This window comes from Rhinatrema bivittatum, chromosome 3 (assembly GCF_901001135.1).
Source record: "Rhinatrema bivittatum chromosome 3, aRhiBiv1.1, whole genome shotgun sequence".
Classification (NCBI taxonomy): domain Eukaryota; kingdom Metazoa; phylum Chordata; class Amphibia; order Gymnophiona; family Rhinatrematidae; genus Rhinatrema; species Rhinatrema bivittatum.
In genome coordinates this window covers 528,854,933-528,868,449 of record NC_042617.1, presented here as the reverse complement: position 1 = coordinate 528,868,449, position 13,517 = coordinate 528,854,933, and the positions used below count along the sequence as shown (strand labels likewise).

The following is a 13,517-nucleotide window of genomic DNA, read 5'->3' as shown; positions in this document are numbered from 1 at the left end:
TGCAACCAGCCAGCATCTCGGCAATAGTTCTCCTGAGTAGCCTGCATGTTCCTTGTTCTTGTTCCTGCCCTGTGCTTTCTGCTTCCTGCCCCTGCTCCTGTATTCCAGCTCCTTGGTTGTCTGCTCCTTCCTCCATCTCTTGGCTTCTTGTATGTCCTGCCCCTGTTTCCTCTCCTTGCCCTCCCTGCTTTTTCAGATTAACTTCTTGGTTGACCTTGGCTTGGCCCCAGACTCCACTGACTGTTTCTTGGACCTGACTACTGTTTGCCTGCCACCTGCCGTGACTCTGGTTCACCTCTCAGATTCTGACTTCTGCTGCTGGCCTTGGCCTTGGTTTGTGCCCTAGATTTCTTTGCTTGCCCCCTGCCTCGACCTTTGTTTGGACCTAGACATTCCCTCTTGCCTTGTCCCTGGGACTCACCTAAATCCTGCTGGCTGTCCGCACCAAGAGCTCAACCTGCAGGAATGGTGGCTGGTATAGGTGAAGCTCCAGATAGTTCCACCCAGGCACTTCCACCCATGGTCAGTGTAGGCCCTTTGGGTTCAACCGTGCGGTTAAGTCAACTACACCACCGCACAGGTGTGCATATAAGTATGGAGCCTTCCCCCAATCTCACTCCCAGGAATGCTTCCTCTTGCTGCAGGAGAAAGTACACACATAGAGACCTCAGACACATACTTTGATCCACATATAGGGTGGGCAATTGTTAAAAAGCCCATTTACTGGTGTAAATACCTTTTAAAATTACTCTTACAGCATCTTTCAAACATCTGTACCTCAAACATTTACAAACTCAGTTTAAAAATTGCATTACAACACATGGAAACTAACACATTTTAAGGGGCCTTGGTTTCTGATTTAACATAGCATCCTATTCGATCTCTTATGCATAAATTTCTTTGTCACGTACCACCATCCATATTTACGCCCCACTGTATAAATCACAAAGGTCACATCCCTCCCTACAACTCCAAGCACCACTAAAGATTCAGACCCTTATCTGAAGCCATTTCTGAATTATAAGGGGGAGGACACCACATACACAGCCATGCAAAACACAGCACACAGTCATCGGTACAAATCACAATTTCATAAAGGCTCTCTTTGGATACACCCCAGGTTCAAATGCATCAGAGAAGATACCTGTGTGCACAAAAACAAAACAAACAGTAACTATCTTCTGGATAGACTTTTCAGTTTAAAAACAATCTAAGAATAAATTTAGTTGTAGACAGGCTTTAACCTTAAAACATTAAATAAAAAAATTCCACTAGATTGCCATACTAGTGAAGTATGTGATTTTTATTCTGGTTAGTGCAACTGAAAACCAGTGACCAATGGCAACTATAAAAAGTAATCTAAACACCAATTTCCTCAGCAGGTGGCCAAATCAACCCCAAGCTTCAATGACATTTATCTCATGCCATATCTAGTCCTAACCTTATTCCAACCCCACCTGTATTAACCTGCGAAGCAATTTTTGTTCAGAAAAAGCATTCAGTGACAAATACAAACATTACATTATGTATTGATTTTATCATTTATCTTTTTTTTAAGTAGTAGTTTTAAATTTTATGTATATTCTTTTAATATTTAATGTATTTATTTATTGTGCTTGTTAACCGGTATGATTGTACCAGAATTTCGGTATATAAAATTTAACAAATAAATAAATAAAATAAAATAAATAAATTACTTTTGCAGCAAAAACTTACAGCTCTACAGCAAGCATTCCCCACCTCTCTTGGCTTCCAAAACACAAAACTGTCCCAGGCAAACAGAAGAAAGTGGCTCATTATACAATTCTAAAGGAGAAACATGATCAACCAACCTGCTCATAAATTTCAGGGTCTGCCATCTTGGTCTTGCAAAGGTTATTACCCCCACCATATTGTACTTGACAGATGCAGAATACCCCCTGCTCCACTCGGTACCAATGGCAGACGCAGGAGTTATCAAGAAAAATAACTGGGTCACCAAAACAAAATACCCTCAACCCCTCAACAGCCTGCCAACTTGGTCAAACATCACACTTGTGGGTGTTACCTACAAAGCAGGTATTGTCATACCCGGAACCAGGGAGGGGTGCATGTGAGCTGCCAATGGCTGCTCTGGCTGGGCGTGACGTCATCACCTCGTGATGCTATAAATTGCAACAATCACAAGCCACCCACTGGGTCGGACGCTGTAATCGTCAGAGGTTCTGGTGTTGTGGCAGGGAGGTGGGAATGCAGCACGAAAATGACAATTCCAGCTCCTCCATCCAACACATAAAACAGTGAGAAATAAGCAATGTGGGGCAAAACAGCAGGGCCTCATCTATTGAATCAGGCCTCTTTGAAAATCTTAGAAAAACAGGACCGAACCAAGTGCAGGAGAAGAGAACCAGCCTGGGGCAACCAGGGACTGAGGGAACTGGGATCGAAGGGGGGTATGGATAGGGAGAGAGATCAAGCAGGGTTTGAGATGGGGGAAGGGGAGAAAGCGGCGGGCTCGCACATATACGGAACCAGGGCCCAGCTCCTGGTCCACTTTGAGCAAGGAGGCCATGACGTGGGGAGCGTAGCGGGCTGCCTGCGAGGAGGGACCCAGCACGCACACATGTGTATTTCAGGCCGCCAAAGCTCTCCTGCCGGCACCAAGGAGTGTAATGTGTCACTGCTGCGTGCCGGGCCAGAAAGTGATGTGTGCGCTGCCACCTCTAAGCCCCAAATTAGGCACAGCCAAAGTCCTACTTCTGCCACCGCTGTTATTTCGTGAGGCACTGAGATGAGGCAGACACTGCGGAGGCATTTTTTTTGGGGGGGGTGGGGCATTTTTTGCCACTTTAAAATTCTGCTGACTGAAGCAGCCACCTCACCCTGCCTCATTATAGAACTGCCCCTGCCAGGGGTTGTGGGTGGTTGTTTGACAGAGTGCTGTAAAGAGGCAGAAGGATGTAGAGTGAAAGTGTGTCTGTATAAATTGTACTGATATTCTTTTTTTTTTTTTTGAGAAAATCTTGAAGAGTGCCTGTGCAGTTTAACTGAGATATACCAGAGGAAAAATGACAGGGATTTCACTACTTTTATTATTTACTAGCGGTACCCGGCCACGTGTTGCAGTGGCAGAGTCAGGTTCTTTACCCTCCCTCCCCCTTCCCCTTGCTCATTTACCTCAGTCACTCATCCTCCTCCCCCTTGGTCACTCACCCCCCCTTCCCTCCCCTGTCCCCACTCCAACTCTCTCCCCTCACACTCACCTCTCCCCTCATTCTCCCTCCCCTGACACTCACCTCCCCCCGCCTACTGCCTACCCTTCAGATCAGAAAACCTTTGTCTTTCTATTTCTGTGGGAACCCCCACCCCAAAATAACCACCCCAATCCCAACCCTTTAAATCAAATAATAACCCCCCCCCCCACCCTCTTGCCCCCTCCCAAGACCTGGGAAATTAAAATTGGTGCTACATGTGGTCTATCCCTGGGTGTCTGTGAGCGTTATGTAGCCAAATAGGGGAGTGCCTAACCAAATTTGCACTTCCAAATTTGTTTTGTGGTCTGGGGAGGGTTATTTTGGTGCGTTCCCGAGATCGTGCAAGTTTAATGTATGTATTTGTGTGAGAACCTCCCCCTTCCCCCAAAAAACAACCCTATGAGAAACGTTCTCTTAAACTAACCACCCCACACTCTCCTGCCCCCCCTCCCCCAGCCCTGCGAAAAACAGTAGCCCACCCCCTGCCCCCACCAGAGTTGCTGAATGACTGAAACCTGCCCCCCCTCGTGACCCCTCCCCAAGATGTTTGCAATAAATTCATCACCACCCCCCACCCTCCAGACCCCCCGAGACCTGATAAAAATGTCATTCGGTGGAGCGGGCATTCAGGAGCAGTCCGGGAGCGATGTATTGGCGTTGGTCCGTCGGCTGCGAGCACTGAAACGGGTTCCGACGGCCCTTTGCCCTTACTATGTCAGTGGGGTGGAGCAATGGTAGCGGTAGGTCCTCTGACATAGGGCAAAGGTCTGCCGACTGCCAGTCCTGAAAATGGTGCCGAGGGGCCCTCGCCCTTACTATGTCACATGAGCTACTGCCGCCATTGGTGTCCCCGAGTGGCATAGTAAGGGAAAGGGCCGTCGGCGCCATGTTGATTGCTGGCAGCCGACGGCCGTAGTGCAGGAGATATGTCCCGGACCGGTCTTGCCCCCCGCTGGAGCCTCCCGGACTTCTGTCAGGTTTTGTGTGTGTTGTGTGGGCCTGGGAAGTAAATAAATTTGGCATGTGTGTGGGGGTGTGTGAGGAGGGTGGCTTTGTGTGTGTTGGGAGGCTGTGGGAAGTAAATCAATTTGGCATATGTGTGGGGGGTGTGAGGAGGGTGGTGGGTGTATTTTATCTGTAAATGAAATAGTTATCTTCCGGCGAAAAAAGTGCGCGAATGTGTTAAAATGGAAGTGAAACGTGGACCTGGACTGGCGAAATGATTAGTGTAGCGTGTGTTAGTGTAAGGTGTAACAGATGGTGCTTACGTCCAGCAGATGTCGCTGTTTTCTCGAAAAATGTTTTAAACCTATTTTACCTGTCACAGGTGTGATATATCTGTAATGTAAGTACAGAAGAACCTTCCTGTATGCGAAATGAAGGTTGTGTCCAAATTTGAAAGCAATCGGTTCTGTGGTTTCTGAGATTAGCGATCTTGTCCAAACTATTTAACATTTTTATTTATATAGATTTCTCACCTAGCCAGTTGAACTCACACTTCAACAAGGTTCCATATTTATGTAAGCAACATTCATACAAAGGTTTTCTTGCGGAAGATTGGCATGGATAGCGTAGCAGGGTTTTCTCTTCTTTCATTTCTTTATAGTCAGGGAATAGATACCATAAAGAGAAGACAGAAGATTCTACAGGGACAACAGTCTGCATTCCAGAGTTCATTGCATCTAGAGGAAGCAAAGGAGCTGCAGAGAGAAACAGGAAAGAGATAAATCTGTATATACCTAACACTATATTTTTTTTTGTTGTCTGGCCAGACTAGAGAAACAGACTACTTGTGCATACAACAGACTAAGTTCTACAGAAAGCATAGTTTAATAATCCTGACTAGTGACACAGACTAGATACACAGATTGGATGAACTGAAACATTTTTTTGTTAAACTTATACTTACTTGAGTGAGTTTGCAGAAGTCAAAATCCTGAAAAAAAAAGAGAGACTAAAAAGATCAATCTTTATAATACTGGCGTGTCACTACGGATCTTAATTTTTGCAACCAAATAAGATAAGAAACAAGATACGTACCTGTTTTACAGTTCTATGGTGAAGGATTTTGAGTTTGTAGTGCTCTTTGAAAGTTTTGAACAAAAATCAGAAAGCACCAAAGGGAAGAGATTTTTGGGGTAACACATTTACTGCTTGGTATAATTCAGTAGTATAATTAACAAGTCTTTCATTGTTTGTTTTCTGTTCATTTATAGTGATGTGTGCTATCAAATGTTATGAAATATTTTCTGACAATTGTTAGAGTTTGTTTTATTAAAATTGCTTCATCTTAAAATAAAATAAAAATATATTTGAAGTGTTTCAATAACGAATTGTCATTTCTTCCAGCTAAAATTTACATGGCTCTTATTTCCCATCCTTGACTAGATTAGGTGGGTTTTCAAGCCCCTTTAATATACGAACCTAATAGGGAAAAGGAGCTCTTATTTTTTATGGCAGTTATCAAGATAATTCATCTCAGAAAAAACTCTCAGAATAACTACCATAACAATTTCCTTTGTTCATTGTGTGAAGGAGGATTTTTCTGTTCCTCTGGGGTTCACACTAAGGTTTCAGGTTATTGTTCTGATACTGTACCTGTCAGTCCATTTTAATAGATTGTAATCTGCTTTGAGACCATTCTTGGAAAAAAATGGATCATCAAATGTTTGGAAATAAATAAAAAATACATAAATACAAAATACATAGGCTGAAGTCTCTGAATATTCATACTTAGGCCATCGGCAGGTCTCATTTTTAAACAGCAACTTTTACTGTAAAAAATGCATTGTGAAAGGGCATTACCCAATTCATTTTAACAAAAAAACATTTTGAACAATTGTTAATGGCTGACAGAATCACTACTAGTAAATTTGCTGGTTTTCCTGCAGTCCTTACCCCAGTCACAACATAAAAAAAGCTTTACAACATTGCTCTGTGGCACAACCTAATGGATTTGCATACATTTTATCTATTTCTCTTTTGAAATGTATCAACATATTCATGTTTACAACAAGAAATACATTACATTTTTACCACTGCCTGCACTGGTCTCTTAATAAGGTCACAGCTAATGCACTGAATGCATATATCTTATTTCCTAAGACTGATACCATCTTCTGGCAAGCAGGATTCAGAGACTCATTCTAGCTTGGTTCCTCCCCATTCTATCACTGAAAGGAAATACCAGGGAGGGAAAATAAAGCAATTGTTACACCTCACAGCACTCTAAAAAAAAAAAAAAAAAACCCACACACAACAAAAAAACAAAATTCCCAAAAGAGCCTCCTCTGCAGTGAGCTGAGAAGTAATGACCAAACACCATTTACTGTGATTTTACTGGAGGCAGACTGCAGACAAAATGAGAAAAAAAAATTGCCAATAAGGATTCTAACAAATGAAAATGGAATTCTTTAAAATTACTGATTGTAATTTTTCAAACAGTGGACTCTCTTTTCCTGCTGCTTTGAGCTCGGTTGGCTCTGGATCGTTTAGTCTGACAGAGCCTAGCAAAAACTTGACTCAGGTTTTTCAGTGGCTGCTGATGTCAGTGATTTAACTTATACTTTATATTTCCCAACATCCAGAAGGGTACAGCAAATTCCAAAACTAAATTAAAAATATAAGAAGTCAGAGAAGCTGATCAAAAGGAAAAAAAAACCCCATTTACAAATTATCATATTTGGGGGTTTTTCCCCCCACTTTTACTAGCCTCAGATCAATAAAACAAAGATTTATCTGATTGCGCTGATGCCTGTATTGTGGTTTGGGATTTTTTTAAATGTTTTTCCCTCACCCCCAACAGCTTTGGAATGGCTAGAACCCACTGTACCAAATTTTCAGGCCAAAGCAATATAGTGCGCTTGGCTGAGCACATGGCTTTTCAGGTGTCTGGGTGCATGTTTTGGACGTGTGTCCAAAACCCTTCATGCAATAAGGGGATTAGCGTGTCCAAAACATGCATCCAAACCAATGTGAAGCTAATAGCGCTCATCACATGTTCTGTAAATGCTTTTCTGTAGTTCCTCCAACTTGTGGCAATATTAAGACGGAGGAACCGAAAAAAGGAGAACTGTTTTAAAAAAAAAAAAAAAAGTATCGCCAGCAGTCAGATAGGGAAAACGAACGCTCACTTAACGAGTGTCCATTTTCCTAACCCGCTGACAGCCACCTTTCCTGGGCACCCAATGCCGGTGAGGTGCTGGGGATGCAAAATTTTCCCCAGTGCCTTCTTTTTACTGCGGCAGCCCATTTAAATATTAAATCAGGTACCTGGGAGAGGTGGATTGGTGCGTATTAAGAAAGTGGGCACTCAATCATGAGGGCCCTTTTAACACGCACCAATATTGCATCGGCCTGTTTGTGTGCAGATAGGTCTATGTGGGGTGCATCTGACATTTTCACTTTTCAAAGCTGAGGAATGATGGGGGTTTTTTTCGGGGGTGGGGGTGGATGGGAAAACCACAGGAAGGAGCAATGTTGGCAGTTTTTCATAAGAAATGTGTGTTCCCCTCATATAATTCTGAAATGGATGTCCTTGTGAGGAAAAGGTAGGGACATCAGACTTTACCACTTTTCAAAGTTAGTGACTGATTTGGGGGGGGGGGGTGGGGGGCAGAGGAGAGGGGCAAAGTTGGTACCTTTCAAAAAGAAAATGTTCAACCTTGGCTATCTAGAATATCACACTTTCTACTTCCTTTTTATGATTAACTACTGTTTAAGAACCTCGGAGCAGAATTTTACTCTTCAAGTTTTTTTGTATCTTCTACCATACTTTGGAGGCAGGATTTGCACTTCTCTGTACATGTTCTGAAGAGCTGGTGCTGGAAACAGAGCTGAATTGCAGCATTGGGACAATAAGATTAATTTTTTGCTGCCTCAGGACTTGAAAGGTAGAGACCTGTTGCCAGCTGGAACGCAGTCCTGGTAGAGATTATTAAGGCCATCCCAGAATCTCTTTTAACTTCCAGTGCTGGAAGGATTAATCAAGGATTTACAGAGGGCAAAAAAACATTGACTTAATTAAAATAGCGTGTGTTCTATGGAAAAAAAAACTGGTGCAACTTTTGCACTGGATTGCTATTTGTCGGGCTAATACAGTAAAATCATGGGAGAGCGGGCGAGTGCGGGCGCCCGCTCTCCCGGCATGCACACAGGTCACTCTCCTGTGCGCACGATACAGTATTTTAATTTATTAAAATTAGGGCCGGCAGTAAAAAGAGGCGCTAGGGACACTAGTGCATCCCTAGCGCCTCTTTTTGACAGGAGCGGTGGCTGTCAGCGGGTTTGACAGCCAACGCTCAATTTTGCTGGCTTTGGTTCTCGAGCCCGCTAACAGCCGCGGGTTCGGAAACCGGACGACAGCAAAATTGAGCGTCCAGTTTTCGACCCGCGGGCCTATTTCAAATTTTTTTTACTTTTTTATTTTCAGGACCTCCGACTTAATATCGCTATGATATTAAGTCAGAGGGTGCTCAGAAAAGCAGTTTTTACTGCTTTTCTGTGCACTTTCCCGGTGCCTTTGGGTAGGTGCTAATTTCTGAAAGCAAAATGTGCGGCTTGGCTGCACATTTTGCTTTCTGAATCTCGTGGGAATACCTAATAGGGCCATCAATATGCATTTGCATGTTGCGGGTGCTATTAGGTTTGGGGGGGTTGGACGCGCTATTACCCCTTACTGAATAAGGGATAAAGCTAGTGCGTCCAAAACGCGCATCCAATTGCGGGTTAACAGTGCGCTCCGGCGCACTGTACTGTATCGGCCTGTGTGGGAGGGAACAGGAGGGGATAAAGGTTGCCTGCTCACCTCAGTCTGACCAAACGGGATGTCAGTCCTAGTTTTGCCCCATTGCATGCATGGAGTTGTAGTTCAAACTATCTAATGGAAGTCAAGTGGACAATCAGAACTACAACTCCATGCATACAATAGAACAAAACCAGGAATGGATCAGCCTGTTCAGGTCGACCTGCAGCAAGCTGAAAACTCTAGAGAGGGTCGAATAGACACTTCAGCCTCCATGGAGTGACAACAGGAGTATCACAAAGCAGGAATGCACAATTTGTAAGTGCTGCTATAAAAGCCCATCACAATTTGTCAAGGCCCTAACTACGAGAGGTGACACAGCATTAAAAACCCTGACACAGAAAGCTGGCAGTGTCCACTAATGTAAAGGGGTGAGGTGGGGACAAGCTCGCAGGCCTCAGGAAACTCAGCCCTCTCCCCACCCCCACTGAAGCATTTCAGCCTTGTTGGTTGCTGTGTAAGCAGTTGCCCGGATAATCCGCCTGGCAAGCAGCTCTGCTAAAAATAGATCTGGAAGTCCCAGCATCCAGGGCTGGTTGCTAGGGAAACTCGATTAGGAAGGTGGGAGGAGGGAGGAGGGAGGGAGCAGTAAAGGAGAGGAAGAAACAGACTGGCCTGAGGGAGTGTGTTTGTTGGCTGAAATCGCATTTACAAAAAAAAAATAGAGGGACTAGCAGCACACAGAAACCCTTCTCAATATGCAATGCACCATAGACCCACCCCTTTCTTACAGGGGGTGCTGGGGAGGAGAGGAAAAGGAGCCCGTCTGCTTACCGCTACATGCTGACTAAATGATCAGATTTACGTTACCATCCCAGTTTAGGCCCCAGACTGTAGCACTAGCACTTGACTGAAATGTTCCAGCTGTTATCAAATGTCTGCACCCAGAGAATGGCAGAAGTCACAGACGGGGTAGTATCAGCTGGAAATACCTCTTACCCTCCTTGCGGTGCACTTTAAGGCAATTTCAAATGCATTCCCAGATGGCTGAACACAATTCATTGCGCAGAACAAATACAGTGTGAAAGTGGTTAGAGTTACTGAACTCCCTGTGCAAGAGAGTTCAGTAAGGCCTATGCTGCTGCTGCGTCAATATTATTTACGCTTTCAGGTCCCACTCTGTGCACCTTGCTAGGTACTAAAGTTAAGACGGAAATTACCAGAAGGCATTCACCCAGGCAAATTATATGCCTGAAAACCACGCACCCTTTTTACTCAGCCAACAATGCACGCGAGTGGGGTCAACAACACACAGATTTCTTAGCTGCAGCAGAGGCAGGCGGTCCTGGGGCAGTATTCAAGTTTGGAGAGAGGCAAAAAAACCGCACGTAGTCTGCATTTACAAATCCATGTGTATTATTTTCAAGGGTAAAAGAACCTGCAAAAAAAAGCAGGCACAAATCTCCAGGGATACAGCCTCCCTCTCCCGATGCAAAATAGGTGCAAGGTCCATGAGTAAAAGTAGGGATGGCCACTGAATCTGGGTATTTCCTGAAAAATATCCCTTAAAAAAGGTTATTTAGGTTACAGCCCTTCTGGCATGGGATCCTTTTGTGCCTTCCTCTAAATTTCTAGGTGACTTTAAACAAGTCACTACAGGCCAGATGTGCTATACAGTTTTTCTCCTTTTTGTATTTACACACCGAGTACATCTGTCCACTCTCCTTGTGTACCAGGATACCAGCTTGTGAAGAAAACGATTCCAAAGAATCCACCACATCCCTATCTGTGTTCTTTTCCAGTACAGTAAAAGCTGCTTTGCTAATGGCTAGTGACTGGGCGGGATAAAGAGTGGGTGTGCCACTACTGCCTTCTATGGCCAGTGCTGCTTTACCAGGGGTCTGATGTAATAAGCTGTACAGCAGTAACTGTGCAGTGAAATTCAATGCAGTTTCTCAATGCAAATGCTAACCAAAAAATAACCCTCCCTCTCGATGCAATAAGATAATGCATCCGGAGATAAAGCGCACTAACCCAAAAATGTGCCCAGAAGATTTGCTCAGCACATAGAGAATACAGTTTCAGCACAGAAAACAAATTTTGTGCACATCTTCTGCACATAAAGCATGATTTATGTACACTGTAAAAGCTGTTCAGGTCTAGGGAAACAGGCCAGAAATGCAAGGCTGAGCTGTTCCAATTCAGATGTAAATGTATAATGAAAGAAATAGGAGATAGATCTGAAGTCCTTCAATCAATCTTTATTAACATGCATACGAATCTAACAACCAAAGCCCGACTCAGGCCGAGTTTCGCCCGGAAGGCTGCTTCAGGGGCTGTGCTGGCAAATGTTATTGTCATATAAATTCCTTCAAAATGAGGAAAGTCTTGATAATATCCTAGTGGAGTATTATAAACCTCGTTGGTAATGTGTCTCTCTCAATATTGTATTGGATTTTAGGAAGAAGCCGATATGAACGCGTATACAATAGAAATATTTAAGCCACTTCTCTTAAAAAAAAAAACAAAAAACCTTTTAAGAAGCGGACTGGGAGGGAACTTCCCTACCCCCTACCTAACCTCCCTTCCTCTTCCCCTCTCCTCCCCACCCCCTAAACCCTTTCGCCTACCTTTTCTTTTTTTTATTTTATTGCTTACTGCTCCATTGGCGCAGAAGCAACTTGCACACTCCGGCCAACTGCCGGCACACGCTTCCCCGGCACATCGGCAAATGGCCGCTGTACCGGTCACCTCCAGCCCCACCTTCCCTGCCCCCCGGACCACCCCCATTTCAGGCCCCGGCACTTATTCGCGTACTGGGGTTTATGCGTGTGGCCGGGCCCGTTCGAAAATTTAACTGGCGCGCATAAGGCCCGGGATTTATGCGCGCAGGGATTTTAAAATCTACCTGATATTGCTTAATGCAGAAGGCAGTCAATTTCACAAACATCTGGGAAAATAATGCAGTTGCATGTGTGTACATTTTTCCCATTTCATGTTGAACATATGTTCTATGTTCACTAGTGCCTCAGTTGCAGATAGGCTTATCATGTTGTGAACCCCGATCGCGTGCAAACGCGATCGGGCTCCCCTACCTCCTCCAGCCAGGTCGGCTCGGGTCCCCCTCCCGGCGGTCTGAAGCGCACGGGCCGCGGCAGCAAGATGGCCTCCCTCCGAGGAGCAGCATCGTCAGGCCCGCGGTTAGCCCCGCCTCTTAAAGGGGCCGGGACACGACGTAGGGGCCGGCCCCGGAAGAAGACGTCAGCAAAGGAGGGATATTTAAATCCCCTGCAGTGAAGGACTGATTGTCTTCACAACAAGTCTAGTGGTTGTTTTGTTCCTGGTGCTGCGTTTTCCTGTTTGACTTCTGCTTGCCTTGACCCTGCTTTGCCTGCTGCCTGTCCGGACCTCAGATTGGACTTGACCCTGCTTTGCCTGCTGCCTGCCCGGACCTCGGATTGGACTTGACCCTGCTTTGCCTGCTGCCTGCCCGGACCTCGGATTGGACTTGACCCTGTTTGCCTGCTGCCTGCCCGGACCTCGGATTGGACATTGACCCCTGCCTGGAACCAGGACGCTGACTGGTTGTACTTGGCCTGTACCCTGTTCTCGCTGAACCCCAGCTTAGGGTACTGAGGGGTTACGATACTGGGACTTCCACCTTCCAGAGACGAAAGGCACCTCGATTCCTCAGTTGGGTGACTTTTACTCTGGGTCAAGGGTCCACAAACATAACATATCATACATCTGGGTTTTCCCAGACATATCCTATTTTTGGCCCTCCTATCTATATCCAGAAGGATTTTTTTTTTTTGGGGGGGGGGGGGGCAGCAGTTTGTTCTTGCTCCTTGGAGCTTCCAGTTCAATCTGAAACAGGGCTGGGATCTGGTGCCATGACCCTTCTTTTGCAATTATCTGGGGATTTTTTTCTCCCTACTTGTATCCACTCCCAACTCAGCTAGCCCAGTGATTACAGCGACAATCCTCTGCTGGGGGCCATACACCACAGGTCCCTCCAGAACCCTGCAATCATGAGTTCTAAACCTGGCCAACAGATGTCATGGTGGTGCAATGACAGAGACCCCCTTTCATACTCAGAGGCAGTGCATGCTGTCTCCCCAGCGTCCCCAGGCTTGGTAGACCCTGGAGAGTGGCAGATCTGACTCAGGAAATTAACCCAGGTCCTCCACATGGCAGTGCACACTGAGCCACAAAGGCCTGCCTCAGGAGATTATTTGATATTCGATCAGATCTCTAGGATTTTTCTGTGCGCTTCATAGCAACTGCACACTCACAGGTTACTGTATGCACAGTCTCAGCCTCCATGAGTTGTTTCTCGGAGTTGTATTCCCATAGCAGCAACCTGCTGCCCACCTGGGCCAGCGGGAAACAGCAGCACAGCACAGAGGTAGCTGCTGGGGTTTTCACACACAGTCATACACACACCACTCTCTAATCCCTTCAGTCTCTGTCAACCATCTCCACCACTCTTTTCCCTCAACCCCATCCCCATCTTCTTTGAACTGATGCTCACTGTCCTG

At 45.3% G+C, this 13,517-nt stretch overlaps 1 protein-coding gene across 1 annotated transcript in view; it reads right to left on the bottom strand.

Moving 5' to 3' along the window:
- Window positions 1-13,517, bottom strand: part of LOC115088641 (DNA (cytosine-5)-methyltransferase 3A-like) — a 636,171-nt gene that overhangs the window by 121,667 nt on the left and 500,987 nt on the right. Inside the window, exon 7 of the mRNA XM_029596904.1 lies at window positions 5,143-5,169. Coding sequence (XP_029452764.1) covers window positions 5,143-5,169 — 27 coding nt within the window. The remainder of the gene's footprint in view (window positions 1-5,142; window positions 5,170-13,517) is intronic.